Source organism: Panthera leo, chromosome D2, assembly GCF_018350215.1.
Source record: "Panthera leo isolate Ple1 chromosome D2, P.leo_Ple1_pat1.1, whole genome shotgun sequence".
Taxonomy (NCBI): Eukaryota; Metazoa; Chordata; class Mammalia; order Carnivora; family Felidae; genus Panthera; species Panthera leo.
In genome coordinates, this window is record NC_056689.1 from 13,078,857 (window position 1) to 13,102,780 (window position 23,924).

General features: G+C 46.4%; 1 protein-coding gene across 3 annotated transcripts in view; it reads right to left on the bottom strand.

Moving 5' to 3' along the window:
• Positions 1-527: 527 nt before the first annotated feature.
• Positions 528-23,924, bottom strand: part of TBCE (tubulin folding cofactor E) — a 91,708-nt gene continuing 68,311 nt past the window's right edge. For 2 of the 3 annotated variants that reach the window (XM_042909398.1, XM_042909399.1), the window contains exons 5-18: positions 20,566-20,654; positions 16,640-16,739; positions 14,799-14,901; positions 13,069-13,145; positions 11,962-12,057; positions 11,388-11,452; positions 11,222-11,286; positions 9,314-9,466; positions 8,161-8,314; positions 5,828-5,896; positions 4,992-5,051; positions 1,360-1,451; positions 1,126-1,214; positions 528-616 (exon numbers count right to left, since the gene is read on the bottom strand). In XM_042909398.1, the coding sequence (XP_042765332.1) occupies positions 580-616; positions 1,126-1,214; positions 1,360-1,451; positions 4,992-5,051; positions 5,828-5,896; positions 8,161-8,314; positions 9,314-9,466; positions 11,222-11,286; positions 11,388-11,452; positions 11,962-12,057; positions 13,069-13,145; positions 14,799-14,901; positions 16,640-16,739; positions 20,566-20,654 (1,249 nt within the window). In that variant the 3' untranslated portion in view covers positions 528-579. Of the gene's footprint in view, positions 617-1,121; positions 1,215-1,359; positions 1,452-4,991; positions 5,052-5,827; positions 5,897-8,160; positions 8,315-9,313; positions 9,467-11,221; positions 11,287-11,387; positions 11,453-11,961; positions 12,058-13,068; positions 13,146-14,798; positions 14,902-16,639; positions 16,740-20,565; positions 20,655-23,924 lie in introns of those variants that run through there. The other variant, XM_042909400.1, reaches the window with a different exon arrangement.

Sequence of the window (23,924 nt, forward strand, 5' to 3'; positions counted from 1 at the left end):
TTCTGTATTGGAAGAACATTTGAGAAATACCAAATTGTTTTATAAAACAAAAAAGTTTCTAAAAGCTGATGTATCATTTCTAGTTTATGATTCATTACTATCACTTTTGGTTAAAATTTGGCCTAGTTCAGAAATCTTGAGTAATGACAGAGAATGTGAATTTCAACCTGGATTACAGAATAGTTCCATAAAGCATAATGAGGATAATTAAGGGCCAAAAAGAACTCACAGAATGCTGTGTGGTCACTGATACCAAAGCTTGGGGTTTCTGGAAATGTCTGAAGTGGGCAACTTGAAAAGGAACCAGTCGACTCGGTTCAGGACTTTGGTTTTAAAGTTCACTTATTAAGTGGGCTAATTCAAGTTTTCTTTTGCCATTTAGCACAAATCCTGAAGGTCGCAGTCTGGTACTATTGAAAAAAAACCTAAAATGTGGATATAAGTCAAATACCTCTCAGGGTTTTAGTGACATAGGGAAGGATACTGCTTAAACAGTTGACACTTCAAATGAGTTTTGCTTTCCTCCTGTCATTGCCCGATGGTTCCCTACTACACGTGAATTCCCATCAGAGCTGGTCTTCATCTGTAGAAGACTATATGCCCAGTGTAGGTGCAGCTGCAGGAGAAAGCATGGGATTCATTTTTGCAAGTACTCTAAAAATAGTGCAGCAGAGAAGAGAGATCATAGCATATGCGTTACACACAGAAGAGGTGCCTCCCTGAGTTCAAGGGACATTTTCCAAAATGACCTTCCAAGTCCTTTTGGTAACCTTTTAAACTAGTAGCAACAGTGGAATTCCATTAAAACTGGTCTTATGCTGGACCTTAACTGTGTTCAGATTTCATTAGACTAGCTAGGTTCTATTTAATATTTAAAGTAGCCATGAACCATAAATATGAAATAAAATCAGAAAGTCATTAGCAGTAACCAAGGCTTTGCACCTACTGTTCTATATATGCCTAGAAATGGTCTCTTCCCAATGAAAAATACCACTTTTTCTCTACTTAGGGCAAGTTGTAAAACCTCTTCTTCTGACAGAATTGTTCCAGAGAATCATTCCTTTCCAGTGAACCCCAGTCATGATAAAACAGTGGAGTCTCTGAACTTGATTAGTTGGCTGTTACCATCGCACTAACAGGTAGTCTCCGTTTTCCACAGAATAGAACTGTAATGACTGCTGGTCATTTTCTAGCTCAATCTCTCTGCCAGGCATCTAAAAACAGAACAAAGGGTTAATACATCAAAGATGTCTGTTTTTCACCGAGAATCCAGCCGAGTCACAAAGAGCCCCAGCTGAATGACGCGTCTTACGGGGGGCGGGACCTAAGCTTCACTCTGTGTTTCGCTGGGCAACTTACTTTGGGACTTTCGTAGGACAGCAGAAGTTCTGACACAGGCACTTTGAGAAGACGTGACAGCAGTCCCTTCACCTTCTGAATGGTCATGGAATCTGTCAAAAGACACACCCTCAGTTCCCTTGAATAACAGTTCCGTGTAAAACGAGCTCACGTGACAAGCCCACAGTCGCAGTGACTCAGTGTTCCATCATTAGGGAAAGGCTCACCTGCCCCGGGGCGGCGAGAGCCCGGTCCACACCACCTACTGGACATTCGGGAAGCTGTGGGAAACGGAGCCAATGTTTGACCTAAGTGCCCTTGACAATGGCTTTTCATTACCATCTCAGTGGTGTTTAATATTTCCTCCTTACTCTGAAGAAACCGGAAAACCTATTCTCTGCACAGAGGAGTAAATGTGAGTGAAATCCTGACCTTCCTAAACCTCTGTGATCACTCACTTCTGGATGGCTGAGAGAACGCTGGGGCGGGGCGCCCCGAGGACGTCTGTCCGTCCCTCTGCCTTGGTTTCCTCCCTGGGGAGTGAGGGAGGCCCAAGTGGTCTATAGGCTCCCTTCGAGCACGCCCAGTCTGTGGGGATTAGGACGTGTAAATGCGCTTGACATGCGAGGGGGATTTACTCCATGAGCAAATGCTTTGGTTTGTTCAGAAAACGCTATGAACTTCTTTCCAAAGATGGGTTGTGGTAAATACTGGATATTTTGGTGATGAGAAATAGTTTCTCTGAAGCTTTAGCTGGAGGTACAGCAATAGTGTGGTGTTCCTACAAATATCACATGTATTCGAATATTTTTCTATCAAAAATGATTTTTGTAAAAGCTGTGTGTGTTTTTATGCAACTTGTCATAATAAATGTTATCTTTATTTTAGAATAAAAACTGGCCTTATTTATGTGTTGAATATAAACACTTAATTGACACTTGTAATTTTAATGAACGTAACTTGTTCTTTTACGTGTGAATCTGTGTAGATAATCTTGTCCTTTCAAAAGCCTTAGGTGGACCGGCTTTTCCTTGTTTGGAGGGTGATCAGCGATGGGTTAACTCCTCCACAGCAACAGGGAAGACACATTCCTAACTCACATCAGAAACAGAAAGTTTGGTCACAAAACAATCCTAAGAAGAAATCTGCCTACTCGCACTGTGTCTTTAGAAAAACAGCAATTTGCGTGTAATGCTCTAAATAACAATACCATTTTTAATGTGAAAGTAACACGATTGTCTTCACATTTAGAAAATGTAGAGATGGTTAACTGTCCCTGTGCCTCCCCATGACCACTGTTAGAATTTTAACGGGTAGGGCGCCTGGGTGGCTCAGTACGTCAAGGGTCCGACCTCAGCTCAGGGCGTGATCTCATAGTGAGTTCGAGCCCCTCGTCGGGCTCTGTGCTGACAGCTCAGAGCCTGGAGCCCGCTTCGGATTCTGTGTCTCCCTCTCCCTCGACTGCTCCTCTGCTCGTGCACTCTCAAAAAATAAAATAGAACACTAAAAAAATTTGTTTTAAGTTTAACAGGTATACACTTCCAGGCGTTCCTCCGTTTCTAGAAGGATGGACAGGTTTCACCTGCAGCGGTCCATCTTTTCTCTCTTCACGCCAGTTCCTCTAGACCTGCACAGCCCTGCACAGCCCAGCACAGCCGCTGCGTGGCTAGTGAGCACCTGAAGTGCGGGGAGTACGACTCAGGAACTGAATTTTAGGATTTCAATTTAATGCATTTAAATTGTGGCTCGTGGCAGCCATCCTGGACAGTGCGGCTCTAGACCTACTTCGTTCTCTTGAAAGATCCGTGATACGGCAATGCGTGGCCCAAACTCACTCAACCACTTATTTCTCCACCGGTGAACATCTGTTTTTAATTCTACCATCACAAGAGCCACAAGGTAGAATGCTCGGTCGTACCGTATACCCATACGTATGGGCAAAAGACGATGTTGCAGTCGTTTACATTTCCTTATGTATCACGTTTTGAAGAACAGTTATGTTGGTGGTTGAATATTGGCAGCATGTGGCATAAAAATCGATAGCAAGAACTGTTGTAATCTGCTGGCTTGCTGCCAGGTTTCGAGAACACAGGACTCCCGATTCTGTACTGCTTGAAGCAGTAAGTATTACATATAATTTCTATGGATGATTCTGCTCTCTGCTGGGTCCATCTGAAGATTAATACAAATCAGTGCATGAACATGGTGGGTGTTCCGGGGGGAACCGCATCTCAGAAGAACTGGGACCCAGGTATAGAGGGTGGAAGAGGAGAGGGTGAGGCCACTCTGTCGCCATCAGCCTAGAGCCACAGTCACACGCACACCCGGCCACAGTCCTTGACGGATGGAGCTTGGTGCCCTTCCCCAAAGAAGCCCTTGGACAGAAAGCTGAACTCAGGGCTGACAACATTCTTGAGCAAATATTCCTCAGTAATAACCTCCCCAGGAGTTGATTTTATGGGTCTGGAAAGTAAAGGGAAAAGCAAACACGCATCCAAAGCCTACTACATTAACAAAAAGCTCTGGGTCTCTCACTGGTCCGTCCCCGTGAGTGTCTTTACTGACAGTACTTAAGTCTGAAAACAATAACCAAAGGGGAGCCACTACTTTGAATTGCTAGTGATCTAACAGCAGAATTACAGATCACAGGAACAGAAATTAGACTGCTAAGGAAAATGGAGTAACACTGGTATTAAATGACAGCTACCAGTCAGAAAGTTACCCCTGTGAGTACAAACCCTTCCATAAGCGATACTGTGAGCTTGTAGGATTTGATAAAAAATTAATTTAAAAATAAATGTGAATTTACTGCACTGACAGGCAAACAAAGAAAAGTCTTTTACTAGAGTCATTTATGGTGATCTACATTCCATTTCTTGGGCAAATCCTCACTGTTCTAAATTTAACCTGTTGATATTACTATTTAACTCTGAATCAAGTTTAATCTTGAGAATTCTTGAGAATTCACAGTATGCTCAAAAGATGGGCTGTACTTTTTTCTAAGTTTAAGGTCACTTAGAGGAATCTAGTTTGTTGACGCAGAAGTATTTTCGGAATAAAATGAATTCAGTTCTTCCAGCAGCACTAATGTTTGGACGGAGTTCCGAAGTAGCTTTTCCAAAAGAAAACCATTTCGGTGTTTCCGTCACAAGACCACGTCTGAGAACTTTCCACAGGGACTCCCGATCGGTAAGGAGTCGAGCGTATGAGAAGTCACAGGTGTCCAAATAACTCACGGTTCTGGTCACTAGGACACATTTCCTGTTTTACGAAGGGATGGCGAGACAGACCTCAAGCCCGGTGAAACAGTCTCTCCGGGCCAGAGCAACAATTTGAGAACTAACCCGAGGTGGATGCAGGAAAGGCCGAGCCAGTCCAGCACTAATGACTTTGGCTGAAGATGTAAATGTGCGCAGGGGCTTCTGGTTTAACAGGACTTTCCTAGATAAGCTGATACGGTTACAGGAGACTTGGGCTTCCGGGAAGGGGTTGGGGGGGTGGGGGGAGGACGAGGATGCTGGCACGATTAGTTGTATTTTAGATCATAAAAGATGAGTGAAAACCTACTCTAGAAGTTCAGACACTTTGCTTCCAGCCAACTCCTAGGCCAGCAATTCCTAAGCGCAACGAGTGGAAAAGCCTGTTTTTCTTACCTGGCAGTTGTTTTTCTGTGACTTTCTGATCAACCTGATTAGGATATTTTATCTTCAGTGCTTGAAGGAAAAAAGGAAAGAGAGTGACTGAGACCTACTGTAATAAGGATTTAAATTACACACACACGTTAACAGTAGCTGACAAATGATAATGGCTGTTCCGTACAGCTTGGCTCAAATCCTAATAAAGGGTCTTACCGATGTTGAAAATCCCTTCTGTTAACACTTCACAGAATTACTAACAACAAAAATAGCTGGACCAACGTTCTAATGCCATCCCTTCTCCCCTTAATAGTCCTTTCCTGAGAATTTGGCTGTGTGTTCCAGTGTAAGAAAAGTCACACATTTACAAATCACAAGTCCATTCACTTCTCACATACTGCCCATTTATAACACCATTAGGTGAATTGAAAGCATGAGAATTGCCAAATGTGCCAATATAAGAATTAAAATTCTTTTAAGATGTTTATTTTTGAGAGAGAGAGAGAGAGAGAGAGAGAGACCAGGCATGAGTGGGAAAGGGACAGAGAGAGGAGGAGACAGAATCCGCAGCAGGCTCCAGGTTCCGAGCTGTCAGCACAGAGCCTGACGCGGGGCTCAAACCCACGAACCGCGAGATCGTGACCTGAGCCAGATTCGGACACTCAACCGAGCCACCCAGGCGCCCCCCAATATAAGAAGTTAGATAGGCTTGAGAATTCATCATTTCTCTAAAAACTGAAGTACTCACTTAGGTACTTACTTAAGAGAAACAATCCCTACTAGCTCATCACTATCTGTTTCCGCGCCTAAGGACACGAATACAAATACGCGGCCTTTGAGTGTGAGGTTCTTACTTAGTAGCTGGTTTTTGAGCAAAAACGGCTGTCGTGTTTTGAGTTCCCCGTCTTCAGGTGCACCATATTCTGCGGAAGAAGAAATAAAAAAGGATGAGTGATAAGCCTTAAGCCACCGGAAGCAAAAATACAAACAGTAAGTGTTTGCACAGCCTTTTCCCTTCCGGGGATAAACCTCGCAGCGGCTGCCACGCTAACCTGGCAGCGGGGTCCTTTTATTCAGTTACTGGTTTGCTTGTTTATTTTTAGGAAGGGCGGACGCAACTGCTTGCAAGCCTGGGACCCTCCATCACTGATCCTCACAGACGGCGCCCCGACTCGAGCTGGCAAGAGGAGGCTGGGCTTTCAGACGCTTAGGGCACTTTTTATTCAAAGTTTCACCTTTGCTAACCGTTCCCTCGCATTCTGGGTCCTGAGAGAGAAGCCTGGTGCCATCTGGGACACAGCTCACGGGACACCTTTGAGTCTCGCCCAGAGCGCACGACACCAGGCCGGGCGCTCAGCACCTCCCCCTGCCTGGGAAGGGGATCCCATAGGAGGACATCAGAAAAGCTGGAGCCTTCCTGCTCGAACTTCTGCTGGGCCAACCAGAGACCGCGTTTCTAGAAACACCCCCAAGTATCTGTGCTTTCGTCTCGTAGCGTTCTCAGCCGTGAAATACTGGGCCGTAGGCACAGGAATGCGTTAGAATCTTCCCTTCCCGTCACCTCCCCCAAGTGCTGCAGAATTCACCTAAGGTGGCCAGGAAATTGGGCCAGCTAATAGAGTGATTTGAAAGCAATTCCCGTAGGCAGCTTTTCTTCCTCAAAGATCATGTTCCAGCCTGAAGCGCTTATGCGGTGAGCTTCTTGCATTAGGAAATATATATTAAAAAAAAAAAAAAAAGAAAATCACATAAAAGTGAAATTTGGAATAATAATGAAGTCAAAACAAAATGGAAAGCTACATCAGGGACTAAGAATCATGAAGTCATGGCTTCAGTGCCTGAGGACCCAGGCTGGTGAGGGTGAGGAAGTACCTTGTGTTCCCAGTGCCCAAACCAGTAGGGGACACGCACACGGGGAGCTCTCAGGACAGAGCGCTGAGCAAGTACCGTGCACTCGTCTGAACTTTCCCGGACGTTAGAATCAGCTGGGGAGCTTAAATGCCGATGCCCAGATTCTACCTTGACATCTGTGTGTTTTTTTTAGTTTACTTATTTTTGAGAGACCAAGAGAGTGTGAGCAGGGGAGGGGCAGAGAGAGAGAATCCCAAGCAGGCTCCGCACTGTCCGCACAAAGCCCGACATGGGGCTCCAACTCACGAACCGTGAGATCACGACCCAAGCCAAAACCAAGAGTCAGATGCTTAACTGGCTGAGCCACCCGGGCGCCCCTTAATTTTTAAAATGCCCTCAGTACGTTTCTGGGAACACACACCCCAATGTTTATAGCAGCACTATCAACAATAACCAAAGTATGGAAAGAGGCCAAATGTCCACCGGGGGATGAATGGATAAAGAAGATGTGGTATATATATACAATGGAATATTACTCGGCAATCAAAAAGAATGAAATCTTGCCATTTGCAACTATGTGGATGGAACTTAGAGGGTATTATGCTAAGTGAAATTAGTCAGAGAAAGACAAAAATCATGACTTCACTCACACGAGGACTTTAAGCAACAAAACAGATGAACATAAGGGAAAGGAAACAAAAATAATATAAAAACAGGGAGGGGGACAAAACAGAGGAGACTCATAAATATGGAGAACAAACTGAGGGTTCCTGGAGGGGGTGTGGGAGGGGTGATGGGCTAAATGGGTAAGGGGCACGAAGGCATCTACTCCTGACATCATTGTTGCACTATACGCTAATTTGGATGTAAATTAAAAAAAAAAAAAATTAAATTAAAATGCCCTCAGTACAACCCGAGTCAAGATACGCTGGAGTGCTTCCTGCCCCCCTTAAAGGAGGGAGAGTACTGCCTCCTCGAGCAGGGAGTCGGGTGAGCACGCAGACACGAGAACTTCCACGCACAGCTGCTTTCCGTCCCGAATGCCAACCTCTCTCTTCCGGGAGCGCACGCCCTTTCCCAGCTTCCTTACTTCTGCTCAGACAGCTGCCTGCTTCTCTTTCCTAAAGGCAGTGGTTTAATTCTTGCTCCCAACTCCCTGGATCGGCCCCAGGAAAGCACCCGTCAGCTATGCAGAGGAGTACGAAGAGACCCAGAGGAGAAAAACGGTGGCACCGAGGGTCCCCTTTGCTCCCCAGCTGTTCTAGCTGCAAGGCCGCTGGCAGGGAGGGGGGTGGGGGTCGCCGCGCGGGGAAGGCTCCGGGCCTCATGTACGTACTCAGGCAGAGCGACTGGTATCTGGGATGGGCTGCAAGAAATTCTTCATTTGGCCTGTTTTTGTCTGGATCCTGATGTCCGCCAGCCTTTTTCCATTCATTTCCAAATGCTTTTCGGTAATCAAGCTCAGCCCCACGCCTTTCCTCTGGTAGAATCTACATTAATGTGAATCAAAACAGGTCTGTTAAGGTGGTTTTTTTTTTTTTAATGTTTATTTTCGAGAGCTAATAAACAAGGGGGAGGGGGAGAGAGAGAGGGAGGCACAGAATCTGAAAACCGGCCCCAGGCTCCGAGCTGTCAGCAGAGCCCGACACGGGGCTCAAACTCATGAGCCAGGAGATCGTGACCTGAGCCGAAAGAAGTCGGCTCCGCTGAGCCACCAACTGAACCGCCAGGCACCCCCGTTGAAGTGTTCTTCTAGCGAGTGTTTGCATTTTGTACCCTGTCCTTCCTCCACTCTTCACACACACAGAATAATCACGTCGAGAGGGACGACGCTTCGTATGGCTTTACCTTTCCTCGCTAACACGGACAGAATTCAAGAGTTTACTGAAGAAGAAAAACCAGTTTCGGTCTTACGCTTTTCTTCATGAGAGTATTTGTCCACCTGCCGGCGTGTGGGCTGCGGCGGGTGTCCTGGGCCCCTGGGGGCGCTGACACCACAGGCGAGCGGCCCCACCTGGGCAATCGGCTGAGGAGAGGACAGGCTCTGCGGTTCTGTGTCCCGTCTGCCTCTGCCCCCCCGGGAAAAGGAGCAAGTGCCCAGAATCCCTCGCCCCTCCTCAAGGGGCAGCTAGGCAACTTCTGTCCTCACCTGAGTAACGCCGCCTCCCGAGGAGTCGGAAAGAAAGACTTCTTAGTACCGCACAAGGGTAGTATTTTACCATATGGGGGGAAAGCTACATCTGAACCCTTTACAAGATTCAGGGGCGCCCGGGTGGCTCAGTCGGTTAAGCGTCCGACTCTTGATCTTGGCTCCGGTCCTGATCCCATGGTTTGTGAGGTCGAGCCCCGTACAGGACTCTGTGCTGACAGCGTGCAGCCTCCTTGGGATCCCTCTCTCCTTCTCTCTCCCCTTCTCTCATTCACGCATTCACATGCGCTCTCTCAAACAACCAACCATAAAATACCTCATCGTGATACTAAGCGCCCACCTCACATTTGTTCAGGGTCTTCAGCTGACCGATTTTGGCGATGATGAACTGGCGTGTGGTCTGTGGTCCGCTGCCTCCTTCCGTCAGGGGGTTTCTTACGCAGGACAGAGCACGCAGACTCTGTAACTTATCCAGCTCATTGATAAATGACCACTGAAACCCAACGGAAAAAATACGTGAATATAAGCATGTTTCAGGCTACTTTCCTAGATGATTTGAACTAGCCAGAGAAAAGCCTGAATCTCCAGTTCCAATCAGAGGCACTGGATCTCATCATGCACCAAGCACCCACTAAGAAGACCGTGCACTTTTACTCTAGAACTGTGCCGTGTAAAATGACCGTCTGCTGACGGGCGAATTAAACTAATTTCTCTGTTAATATTTTTGGGTTTTCTGAGGAGTTTCACCCTGAGGAAGCGCTTCTCTTTCAATCTAAAGTATCTTTTGACTACAGCAAAATAGAAAGTTTCTGCAGAGCAAGGGAAACCATCAACAAAACTAAAAGGCAACCTACAGAATGGGAGATCATCGCAAATGACATATCCAATAAAGGCTGAGTCCAGAATATGTAAAGAACTTGTAAAACCGAACGCCCAAAAGACAAATACAGTAAAACCTTGGATTGTGAGTAACTTGTCCTGCGAATGTCCCGCAAGATGAGCAAACTTTTCTGATAAATTTAACTTGATAAACGAGCAACGTCTTGCAATACGAGTACTACGTGAGGCCGAATGTCACATGATCACAACTGAGCCAGTGGTTCTTGAAATTCGCTTTGATATACGAGTGCTTTAGAGTATAGTTTGCATCCGGAACAAATTATGCTCATAAACCAAGGTTTTACTGTGATTCGATTAAAAATGGGGAAAAGAAATGAACACATTTCTCCAAAGAACACATCCAGATGGCCAACAGATACAAGCAAAGATATTCAACGTCACTCATCATCAGGGAAATGCAAATCCAAATTACAATGAGGTATCATCTCACACCTGTCAGAATGGCTAGTATCAAAAACACAAGAAGCAACAAGTGTTGGTGAGGATGTGGAGAAAAAGGAACCCTTGTGCTTTGCTGGTGGGAATGCAAACGGGTGCAGCCACTGTGGAAAACGGTATGGAGGTTCCTCAAAAAGTTAAAAACAGAACTCCCTACAATCCAGTCATCGCATTACTGGGTCTTTACCCCCAAAAATACAAAAACACTAGCTTTGGGATACATGCACCCCTATGTTTATTGCAGCATTGTTTACAAGAGCTAAATCATGGAAGCAGCCCAAGTATCCATCGATAGGTGGCTGGATAAAGAAGACGTGGTATGTATGTGTGTGTATGTATACACACACACACACACAAATACACACACAAATACACACATACACACACACACACAAATACGCACACACACACATATATAGTAAAATATTACCCAACCCTCAAAAAGAATAAAATCTTGCCATTTCCAACAACATGGATGGAGCGAGAAAGTATTATGTTACATGAAACAAGTCAAAGACAAATAATCTATGATTTCACTCATGTGGGATTTAAGAAACAAATGAACAAAAGGAAAACACAAGAGAGCGAGACAAACTAAGAAACAGAATCTTAACTCTAGAGAACAAACTGATGGTCACCAGAGGGGAAGGGGGTGGGGGTGAAATAGGTGACGGGGATTAAGAGCACACGTATCACGATGAGCACTGGGTCCCGTGGGGAGGTGTTGAATCCCTGTATTGTACACCCGAGACTAATAGGACACTGCATGTTAACTCCACTGGAATTAAAGTTAAACACTTTAATAAAGAATAGTCTTAAAGTAAAATGTTTTTTAATAGAAGGAACCTGCAAACTCCATCATAAGAGTGGAAGTGAGGATACAATGTGCACATTGTGAAGAAGCTCTTACTTGTGAGATCTGATTGTCATTTACTACAAGGTACTGCAAGGAAGGAAACATTGATGTTTTGCACCCTGGAAAAAAGGAGAATTAAGTTACACGGCAGAAGTGAAAGAAAGAGCAGAAGTATGGGCTACCGGGCAGGGGTGGGGGGAGTAGAGTTAATCTCAAATACCAGTTCCTGCATCCGGAAAATGTATAGAAGAAATTCCGACGTCAGAAAGGATTAGTTGTTCTAATCTGAAATTTAAAATGTTAAATTTGATTACAAGGAACAATATGAAATGCTACAGGCGGTCAACCAGACTAGATTTGTAATGCTCTTCCCCTACCCTAGGTTTTTGTGCCCCATGAAATGCTTAGAAACCACAGAGTCTGGTTTAGGGCGCGCAGAGAGGACTGTTTACGCTACATTGTGAGGGCTCCCCAGTCACCTGCTCCTGGTGCCCGCGGCGGTGCCACGTGTTAACGGGTCTCCAAGAGCAAACAGACGTGATCTGACTTCCGTAAGTTTAATGAATGAAGACTTCTGACATTAGCACCAGGCCGAATTACCCTTTCCTCAATGACCTAGTACAGACACAGACTGCGCACTACGTGGTCTGCAAACACCTCCTCTACGTAAATTCAGAGAAAAGTTTCCCAAAGGGAATTCGTCTGTGAATTCCATCTGAGCAAGTACACAGAGCCTACGATCCATTCACGAAAAATCTAAGCACTGCTGTAATGGCATTTTAGGAGCAAATTACCTGGGGAGATAGGCTATGAGAAACAGCTGATTTTCATCAATTAATGGATTAGAGGAAAGGTCTAATAACTTGACTGTCTGTAGAACATCCGCCGGCCTGTGTGGAAAATCAAAGTGTGTCAACATGAATTTAACCTGACTTGTCTTCAAAGATATATGGCTTTTAAAATACCTGCATTTGGTGTAAAGGAGGTGAAGGGAGCAGGAGGCGAGGGGACAGGACTGTGAAAGGGCAACAGGAGGGAGGGACCCTTGCAGTGCTGGAAATGTCCTCTATGTGGATGGACCAACTTCAGGATCCTGGCTGTGGTATCGCACCCATGGGAGAAAGTGGGTGATGGGTACAGGGAGCTCTGGGCATTATTTCTTATAACTGCATGTGAACCTCAAATCATCCCCCAAATAAACAGTTTCACTTAAAAACACCTGCATTCACCTGTATAATAAGTCGTTCCATACAGTGAAGTCTCATTGGCTTGAATCCTTTCATTGGGAATGTATTATAAATTTGCCCACGTTTAATTTCACATAGTAATTTAATGATATCAACAAAAGAGGCAAGACAACATATTTAATTTACTCAAGGAGAATAAGCTTTTCCATAGACTCAGTACATCAATCTTACACACACAGTGCTACCTACAATGCAGGATTTGAGCCGTATAAAAGCATTTCCTCTAGAACCTCCATTTAGACACAGAAGTTAACTATATTTCTATGAAGCTACTAAACTTCCGGTCTTCAAATATGTTTAATTCAAGGCTTACACTCCGATGGGCTGTAATTTGTGAGTAATAAGCATTTTCCCATTCTTATTTGCAAATCCTTAAACAAAATAATGTTGGGGGGCGCCTGGGTGGCTTAGTTAAGTGTCTGATTCCATTTCTGCTCAGGTCATGATCTCACGGTCTGTGGGATCAAGCCCCACATCAGGCTGTATGCTGACAGTGTGGAGCCCGCTTGGGATTCTCTCTCCCTCTTTCTCTGCCCCTTCCCCCCATACTCTCTCTGTCAAAATAAATAAAATTGGTGATGGGTATAATGGAGATCACGTGTTTATTCAGGATGGCTGAATGGCGACACACGCGTGGACGTGAACCCTTGTTACCTTTCCGAAATGGAGATGTCGTTAGACTTGAGGTACAGCTCCTCCAGGACCGGCCACCCGGGGGCGCACCGCAGCACCTGGAAGGGAAACTCCGGTCAGGGCGAAGCAGCCTCTACTGGTCCTTCCTGTGTGTTTACTACCGTACCTTCCCCGTCAATTCAGTTCAGTTACCGTTCGGGAAACAAAGTGCCCTACGGACATTTCATCGCAGACTCTAATTCAGGCCAGGAGTGCCAGTGGACGGGCGGTAACACTTAAATGTTAAGGGCTGTGTTTTAATGACACGGCCGCATAGACATCGGGCACTCTAAGCTACGAGCGGGCCATCCAGGGGCGTCCTGAACTGTACAAGGCTCGTGCGAAGTAGACTTGCAGACAGGACAGTTTGCTTACCCAAGAAAGGAAGGGACTTGAGGTCCCCACCTGTCCTCGATTCTCAATGCCAACCCGGGTTTGCGAAGAGGACGCTAATCGGACGGTACTTCGCAACCAGGGTTTCTAAATTTCCCCACTTGCACTTCAGCCCCAGCATCTCGATCTCCAAGTGCCCTTCCTGTTCCGATGCTCAGTCTGAACCCCACTCACCAGGGAGGAGCCCTAGGACACAGGCGCACCAGGCAGAGGTGATTCGTCCCTAAGGGAGGTGCCTCGGTGGCATTTCATAGACGAACCACTTGGCTGGGGATATCCTTATCTGCACTTGGTTCGAAAAAGGAATACGCTGGGTGTGTGAGGTCAGTTAACCTCAAACGGAAAATAGCAGTGCCAGATATAAATCCCAAACGCTGCCGGGTGAGGGACCCCCGAGCCCACTGTCGAGCCCAGCTGTCTATGATGAACGGCGGCTTCCAAGAGCCAAACTGCAAACAAGAAAAGGATGCGAGAATCTTCCGGCAGCTCCGCCTCGGAGCACTTGCGGGAAAACCCAGCGAGCTAAAAGCCCAATCCGCAGCTAAGTTGAGGGCTTTCTAAGTTCAGCCTGTGTGAACTGCACAGCATTATGGAGCGCCACCGTCTAGAACGATGGCAGAACAAAACAGAAGGAGCCGAGAGAGAGAACACCGATCCCAAGATAGAAAATTCTACCTCACTACAACAAGTTTGTAACTCCTTTCTGTGAGGCAGTTTAAAGGATCCTATTATTTGGATAACGTGATTAAAATGAAGGCACAGGGGCGCCTGGGTGGCGCAGTCGGTTGAGCGTCCGACTTCAGCCGGGTCACGATCTCGCGGTCCGTGAGTTCGAGCCCCGCGTCAGGCTCTGGGCTGATGGCTCGGAGCCTGGAGCCTGTTTCCGATTCTGTGTCTCCCTCTCTCTCTGCCCCTCCCCCGTTCATGCTCTGTCTCTCTCTGTCCCAAAAATAAATAAAAAACGTTGAAAAAAAAAAAAAAAAATGAAGGCACAGTCGGGGCGCCTGGGTGGCGCAGTCGGTTAAGCGTCCGACTTCAGCTCAGGTCACGATCTCGCGGTCTGTGAGTTCGAGCCCCGCGTCAGGGTCTGGGCTGATGGCTCAGAGCCTGGAGCCTGCTTCCGATTCTGTGTCTCCTTCTCTCTCTGCCCCTCCCCCCTTCATGCTCTGTCTCTCTCTGTCTCAAAAATAAATAAACGTCAAAAAAAATAAATAAATAAAATAAAATAAAATGAAGGCACAGTTGTGCCTCAATTGCCTATTAAGCCAAGAATTTAAAATTTCTTATCTCTGGGTAATAAACTAAAGAAATATGATTACCTCAGCCCATGTTATTCCTGTTCGGTTAAGAACCAAAACCTTCAGTGCAGGAAATGTTCCAGCTAGAGATGGTGAACCCGAGGGAAAGCGCAGTTTATTCTCACTGTGTAGAAAAAGAAGACACAATGTGCTGAATGCTTGCTCTCCAGTAGGCCCGAGTGAAAGTCATAGAAAGCAACAATTTGGGATTTAATATGAGGCGTTTGGTTTGTTTCAACCTTAAAATGAAATTAAAGGTGCCTGGATGGCTCAGTCGGCTAAGCATCCGACCAGGTTTTGGCTCAGGTCATGATCTCACGGTTCATGGGATCGAGCCCTACATCGGGCTCTGTGCTGAGTATGGAGCCTGCTTGGGATTCTCTCTCTTTCCCTGTTTCTCTGCACCCCGCCCCCTGCTCATGCTCTCTCAAAATAAACATTTTATTAAAAAATGGAATTAATTAAAAACCAAAGGACTCCAGACTATCAGTCCTACTGATACACTATACCAGAGGCTATAATTTTGCTTCTTCGGAGTCTCTAAACCCCTCTTTTCCACTAGGATGGATCAAATAAATCACCACCTTTTCAATTTTCTCTCATGATCCTCATCTCAGGACTCCATCCTGACAGTCTTTTTTTTTATTTACTTAAAAAATTTTTTTCAATGTTTATTTTTGAGAAACGGAGACAGCACGAGCAGTGAAGGGGCAGAAAGAGAGGGAGACACAGAATCTGAAGCGGGCTCCAGGCTCTGAGCTGTCAGCACAGAGCCCGATGTGGGGCTCAAACTCATGAACTGTGAGATAATGACCTGAGCCGAAGTCAGACACTGAACCGACTGAGCCACCCTGGCTCCCCCTGACAGTCTTTTTGAAAGAAGATACCATTAAAACATATTAGCCCTTATTTCCAGAAGAGGAGACACCGTGGGTCAACTTACACCCTTTGCTCTATTTGAAGCACAATTAATTTAGGCCTGACCATCTACTATAACTGAATCTGCCTGAACCAGGCACAACCCACCTATCTATGTAAAGCTGGCTCGAGTAGGAAAGGGGATGCCTGGCTGAGGCCTTGGAAAATAAGGTTCAGAGATTGAAACTAAGCAAGAATTTGAAAAGGCCTGGAAAATTATGGCGTTAGTGAAACACGTATCTTGATGGAAAATCCTTATCAGAACTGAATGAAACAGTAGTCCGGTGAAATTATTCATTCCTAAAGCAATTAAATGCTAGAAACTTCAGAATGGAGAAGCACCTTTTTTTTTTTAAATATTTTATTAAGTAATCTCTACACCCAGCGTGGGACTCGCACGCATGACCCCAAGATCAAGAGTTGCACGCTCCAATGACTGAGTGAGCCAGGGTGCCCCCAACAAGCACTGTTCATAGCACCTCTCCAATTCTTCCGTTAAATACCAACTCCTCCAGATGGCCCATCCTTCATGGTTAGGCTCACGAAAAATATGGAGATCTTGCTCAATAGGCCAACCCCCCCCCCCAGCCAATCAAAGGAAAACACATTCCACCCCCCCACCCCCAAAAAGGGATACCTGGCTGGCTCAGTCAATAAAGCGTGTGACTCTTGATTTCAGGATCGGGAGCTGGAGCCCCACATTGGGCACAGGGACTAAAAGTAAGTAAAACACACCCCTATAGTGAGTCACCTCGTGTGACCATTTGAAAGACTACAATAACCAAGGAATATTAAATACTAAGTCAAAGAAAAAGTTAGAATAAGTAAAGTCTTAAATTCCAGTAAGCTGTCTCCCCCCTCCTTCCCACAGCGATGTCGTGAGGGAACAAGGAAAGATCAGGAGTTTTATACCAGGTGACAAATGGACGTCCAAGGGTTCATACCTGAGATTGAGAACTTCCAGGTGTTTGAGCTGATCAGCAATACTTAGGACTTCATCCCATGAGGACAGCAGGTTTCTTGACAAATCTACCCTTCTGATATCTCAAAGCACACATTAAGAAAGAGTAATATAGAAAGATTCAGACAAGACATAACAGTAGTTACCTCTTAATTCTGGAGCATGGATTTTTATTTACTTATTTATTTTTTACCTTACACTCTCTATCTTGCTTGAATTTTTTTTTCCTTTTCTTCCCTTTACTTTTCCCTTTATTTATTTATTTTTTTTATTTGAGAGAGAGAGAGAATTTTAGCAGGCTCCACGCTCAGCATGGAGCCTGACATGGGGCTCAGTGTCACAGCCCTGGGATCATGATCTGACCCAAAATCAAGAGCCAAATGCCAACCAAGTGAGCCACGCAGGTGCCCTACTTTTTACCTTTTTAAATCACATAACTCTTGCTTCAGATCCTGTGTCTCCCTCTCTCTCTGCCCCTCCCCAGCTCGTACTCTCTCTCAAAAATAAATAAACATTAAAAAAATATTTTTAAAAGGAGGCACCTGGAGAGCTCAGTCCATTAAGTGTCTGACTTCAGCTCAGGTCATGATCTCATGGTTCGTGAGTTCAAGCCCCACATCAGGCTCTATGCTGACAGCTCAGGGCCTAGAGCCTGCTTCGGATTCTGTCTCCCTCTCTCTCTGCCCCTCCCTAGCTCACACTCTGTCTCTCTCTCTCTCAAAAATAAATAAAAAAAATTTTTTTAATTAATCACCCAATTCTTTATTTAAAAATGAAAGATTATCATATACTGCAAACTTAAGACAAACATCTACAATCGAGTAAATAAGAACCAAATGTTATAACCAATGCTAAACCATCCTGAGGATGTCCAACAAAAAGAGAAAAAAGAACCGTGTTAGTGACTGATTTATTAAGCACCTAAGGTGTACCCACAGGCCTTGTCCTGGGCACTACCTACGGCTGCAGCCTCACGGCAACGCACACGCCTTCTCCTACGGTGCATCATTCTGCTCTGCAGGAACCTCCAAATCATGAGTAGCATCCCCAGGACACGCAACAGGGGTTAGCATGGACAAATGTCCTAAAGTGCTACGGAAAATTTGGGAATTCAGGGGATAAATTAGGAGGACGGAAAGAAAAAGGCACCGAGCTGAATCCTGGAGGGGAGTGCCATGCCGTCCAGAAAGACACAGCTTAGCAGAACCCCCGGGGACAGAGAAATGGGAAGAGAAGCTTGGAGCAGGACGGGGCGGCTAAAGGAGAATCTTGCATACTACTCTGCTATGGAGGGAAATTATTCAGTTCATCCATCTATCCCGCAAGTGTCGGGGCCCGGAGTATAGCAGCGAACACAACCGTCTCACTGGGGGAGACGGCGTTAAGCACGTGGCTCTGCAACATGCCAGGTACAGACACAGGCTCAGAGTAACAGAGCAAAGGACAGAGGAAAGGGGTGTGTGGGGGCTGCATATACACTGGTGGTGGAAGCCCATCTTCTCTGTGAAGGTGCCACTTAAGCGGAACAGCTCAGCAAATGAAGAAATGCCATCTTGGAAAAGAGCATCCGGGCAAAGAGAATGATACAAGCGAAGGCCCTATGGTTAAAGAATGCAGGTGACCTACGACACGGACAGCGAGCTCCAGTGTGCCTGGGCAGAGGGGGTGCGGGGTGCTGGAAATGCGGTCACATGGGCCGCAGGGGCCAGGCCACATCGCCAAGGGCCCCGCAGGCCACTACACAATCTCGGCTGGTCTCTGACTGAAACGGGAGGTAATGGGGGGTCAGGACCCTCCTGCGACCGCTGAGCTGGGTGCTTTCACACCCCACGGTCAAGCTCCAGCCACCTTTCATTTCCATGACGCTGCTGAGTAGGGGCTGTCGGGGTTCCTTAGAAACAGTGAGTCCCGTATCCTTCCCTCAAAGTGTAGGCCAGGATCATAAATATACCTGCTAGTCTGCCCAGAGCACATGGACGCCTGCCTTCTGAAATCAACTCCAAACTCTAACAGTTTCACGCACCGCCCTCACGCACGTGCACACACACGCACTGCCCCTCGTGCACGCACAGTCCAAGGAGCTCCCGGCGTTGCACGGTGCCTGCTCGCAGGGACAGACCCTGCGCCCCGTGCAGAGTCAGCTGCTTCCCAGCCCGGCAAGCTCAGGGCCCCGGCACTCCTGCAGCTTGTCGTCGGGACTCAGGGAGGGGACCTCGGAGGGGGCCACCGAAAAAGGATGACTTAATTACACACAGGCAAAACTTCCACTTCAGGCGGGAATTCAACCAGGAACCGTGAGACATTCATCACCACATCTGCAAATATCAGCTGTGACTTGATTATCTCACGAAACCTCATTGCTTCTAGTCTGGGGGACGCTTTCCCCCCAGGAGAGAGCCACGTGAAAAAGCAAGATGCTGCCTCTCTAGCACACGGCTGACAACTCTGAGCAATCCAACTGCAAACGTTCCCAAACCCACCTACTGGCCACATCTTTTCTGATACGTTGAAAGTAAGTCTTGAGCCACCCAATTCCCAATCTTCTCAAATCATTGGGGAGCCGGCCGGGCAGATCACAGAACGCTCCAGACGCTGCCGTGGCATCCCCTACCAAACTACACCCTCCGCCCCAGTTCCCTTAACCAGGGAAGAAGGGACCACGTTGGTTCAGCCCACGGGGGCAATGGGAAGGGCTGCTCACAGGCAAGGTGACCGGGTCCCGACCGACCCGCAGGCTGAGGAAGTAAGACACCCAGACATGCTGGCCGGGGAGCTCTGCTCTGATTTCGGTCACCATAAAGGACACACCATAGGTGTAGTTAGAAATAGCTGGCTAAAGGGGCACCTGGGTGGCTCAGTCGGTTGAGCATCCTTCCAACTCTTGATTTCAGCTCAGGTCATGATCCCAGGGTCTTGGGATTGAGCCCCATGTCAGCATGGAGCCCGCTTAAGATATTTCCTCCCTCCCTCCCTCCCTCTCTCTCTCCCTCTTTCTCTCAGGGAGCCCGAGTGGCTGAGTTGGTTAAGCCTGACTTCAGCTCAGGTCATGAATTTCATGGCTCCTGAGTTCGAGGCTCTGTGCTGACAGCTCAGAGCCTGGAGCTTGCCTCAGATTCTGTGTCTCTCTCTCTCTCTCAAAAATAAACATTAAAAAAAAAATGTCTTTAAATATTCTGTCTCTCTCTCTCTCTGCCCCTCTCCCCCACTAACATGCCCTTTCTAAAATAAAAATAAAAATTAAAAAAATTTTAAGTTAACTCCCATTTGCCGGTGGGAGTTGTTGTGTTTTTAAACTTATCTCCCATATTTTTAGTTGTGGGCATGAAAGCAACGTAGGGCAAACACACACACCCCACTTCTAGGAGAAGGTAGAGAGAAGAGATTACAAGCCCTGGAAAAGCCTGTTTGGAGGTATTGTGACAGATGCAAGCAGCTGCCTGAAACAGGAGAGAGGAGTCTGCTCACTCACAAGGTGGCGGTCCAGGGGCCCCGGGGCTGGTGCAGGGGCCCTGTGATGCGGTCAGGCTCCGCCTCTGCTGGCCCAGGCCGCGCTGGACGGTCATCTTCACACAAGACGGCAGCTGGGCCCTGGGCGTCCTGTCCACACTCGAGGCAGGGAGCAGGGTAAAGGCTCTGGGCAGAAGGCAGACGCCAGCCAGGTCTGGCCCCTCATAAGAAGCCCTGTCCAGAGACTTCTGCTTGACATTTCCTTGGCTGGGGCGTGCACACTGCCTCACCTGCAGGCAAGGGGGCCTGGGAAGGCGAATAACTCACCCGGGCAGCCCCTGCACCCGGTGAAACAGAGATGCCCTTAGGAAGAGAGCTGGGGACAACAGACACAGGGCAGGCGACTGGCGGGGTGTGGCACCAGGGCCAAGCCCAGCGTCCGATACTCCGTGAAAAGGATACTAGGACACGCTTTGGCAATTGCTCCTTTGTCGCCGGCACAACTCACCACGCAGTTCCTCAGAGAAATTTCCTGCAGCTTGCTCAGCTGACTGCATGAAAAAGAGTTCACACGTATGTACAAGCATGTATGTGTCCCCTGGCTCTTTAAAACCTAAAAAGCATTTCAGACATATCAAAAGTCACCAAAAATAACAAATACCGGCACCCACCACCCACTTTAAGAAATAAAGCTTTAGGGGTGTCCGGGAGGCTCCGTCGGTCGAGTGTCCAACTCTTGATTTCAGCCCAGGTCATGATCTCACAGTTCATGAGTTCGAGCCCTGCGCTGGGCTCTGTGCTGACCATGCAGAGCCTGCTTGGGATTGTCTCTCTGTGCCCCTCTCCCCCACTCTCACTTTCTCTCAAAATAAACAAACATTAAAAAAAAAAAAAAAAAAAAGAAAGAAAGCTTTAAACTACAAAGAAAAAAAGCAAGCATCACACACACTACAAATAGAAATGAAGTCCTCTGCGTTCCTCCCAGAACATTTCCCTTCCTTCTCTGCTCCCTTTGGATAACCAGTATCCTACACTTGGTGTTTATTTAAACTTGAGCATTGAATAGTTTTACCACACGTTTGCATACCCCTAATTATAGTATTTCATGTATAATGAAATTTGATATAAACGGTATCCTACCATATATGTCCCCCTCCAACCTTTTCCCCGTCAACAGTATATTGGTCAGCAGCGAGATTTAGCTATACTGACCCTTGTACTCTAGAGCCACTCATTTTTATACATGATAGACCACAAATAATTTATTTACTCCTCTGATTATTCCCAACCACGCTGTGTACCTGCTGCTCTCACACATGAAAGTCTCTCTAGGGTTACATCCTGGAGAGCGTGCGTCCCTTCAGCTTTATTACGTAATCTCTGAAGCCACTTCTTCGGTGCGGAGAATCTGCGTTTTCTACTCATTCAAAGAGCCCGTGTGTCTAGTCTCCGAAGAGTATCTAGAATGTGAAATCTGGAGACCCATCGCCGGGGTTCAAATCCCAATTCCACTACTTCCTTTGGACTTCAGGAAGTTAAAATCCCTGGGCCTCTGATTCCACAGCTTTAAAATGCTGTGGCATACACACGTGTTTACAGCATTATTACCGCAGGAGCCCAAGGGTAGAAACAACCCAGAAGCCCATCGATGGATGAACGGATAAACAAAGGGCAGTGCATCCACACGGTAGAATACTACTCAGCCTTAAAAAGGAAATTCTGACATACAATACACTGTGGGCAAACTTGAGAACATGATGCTAACTGAAAGAAGTCACTCGCCAAAAGACAATACCGTGTGATTCCACTCACGTGAGGTTCCCAGGAGTCAACTTTGCAGAGACAGAAAGCAACATGGTGGCTGCCAGAGGCTGGGGGTGGGGGAGGGAAATGAGCTGCTGTTTGATGGGGACAGAGTTTCAGTTTGGGAAGGTGAAAAGGTTCTGAAGATGGAGGGTGCTGATGGCTGCACAACAATGTGAATGTAGTTAGCACCACCAAACTATACTTAAAAATGGTTAAGATAGGGGGGGCGCCTGGGTGGCTCAGTCGGCTGAGCGTCTGACTTCAGCTCAGGTCATGATCTTGCAGTTTGTGAGTTCGAGCCCCGCGTCGGGCTCTGGGCTGAAAGCTCGGAGCCTGGAGCCTGCTTCAGATTCTGTGTCTGGCTCTCTCTCTGTCCCTCCCCACCTGCTCATGCTCTGTCTCTGTCTCAAAAATGAATAAAACATTAAAAAAATAATTTAAAAAAATGGTTAAGATGGTATATTTTGTGTTGTTTTTTTTTTTAAATAATCTTAAATGCTATAATTAGTGAGTTAGCATTTGTGAAACCTTAGAATACTGCCTGATACACAGTAAATTATTTTGTAAGTATTTATAAAAATAGGGGTGCCTGGGTGGCTCACAGTCAGTTGAGCATCCGACTTCGGCTCAGGTTGTGATCTTGCGATTCATGAATTCGAGCCCCACGTCAGGCTCTGTGCTGACAGCTCGGAGCCTGGAGCCCGCTTTGGATTCTGTGGGTCTCTCTCTCTGCCCCTCCCCGGCTCATGCTCTGTCTCCCTCGCTCTCAAAAATAAACGAATATTTTTTTAAATGTTTCTAATAAATAAACAAGTAAATAAATGATAAACTGACAACCTTTGAGGGAAACACTCAGATGAAGACACAAGGCACTTACTATTACAATCATCAGAATCTGGGGGAAAGGCAGCAGCAAAGGTCTAACACAGAACCTTCTAAACCTGCTCAGTTCACAGCGCTCTTGGTGTTTTAGTAATTTTTTCAGTGTGTCCCTGAGACAAAACACCTCAGTTTCCATTTAGTAAGTAGTTAGGGCCAAACAACTTAACTATTTACGTCCTGTGAACTTAGTGTCAGCTGGGCCCCGCACAACTTCCCAAACCCTGGAATCAGACTGGACATCACTATCTCCATTTCTTGTTTCCATGATGATTTTCAGGAGATGCTTGCTTTTTATCACAGCCATCACCAAAAACCCAGCTTTGCAGGGATAGGACACCCACAAAAGGAACCGCAGGAATATCATGAAACTGAACAACCTCAAGCTAATAGCTTGCTCTGTGTCCAACAGAGGTCACCATTCCCCTCTAAAGTTAAAAATACCCTGCTGTGCCAGTGAGTTCACTGCAGTGCCCAGGGGACCTCACTCCAAAGCCAAAGCCATGTCCAAGAGAAATCCCACATACTGGTTTTTCTTTTTTTAATCCAATTTTTATAAGTCTTAGTGGTACAAACTCAGAGCTGGTCAGCTGGATATTATTAAGGAGGTAATATGATGGCTTAAAGTAGAGGTTTCTTTCCATCCTTAACACAGATGACTGAATTTCACTGCACAATCTCACTTGTTATCCCCAGCAGCTCTAACAGCTTAGGTAATGTTTTGCAAACGAAGAAACTGAGGCTTAGAATGAGGCATACTAGCTCTAACAGCTAGAAAGTGTCAGGGTTAGAAGTTGGCTTAGCTGACATCTGAACCCAGCTTGACTCCATCATTGGTCATTTCCAAGAAAGTCACTGGCAATTACTGAACACAATGATGCTCAAATAGTAGGGTCATTCCCCCCCACCCAAATTCTTGAGTTATACAGTTGTTCATAAGCCAGGGGAGAAAAATCGGTTTGCAATTTGTCAATATTCACAGAGTCGTGGTATTCTCTGAAAGAGATTAACCAGTAAGAAAAAACTGTGCTTCTTTCGGGGTAAAAGATCCCACGATATGTGCATTTTTTTCATTACTTGCATTTTAAATGGAAAAAAATAAAGCCAAGAAGTCCAACCCTATGAAGCACATAGTT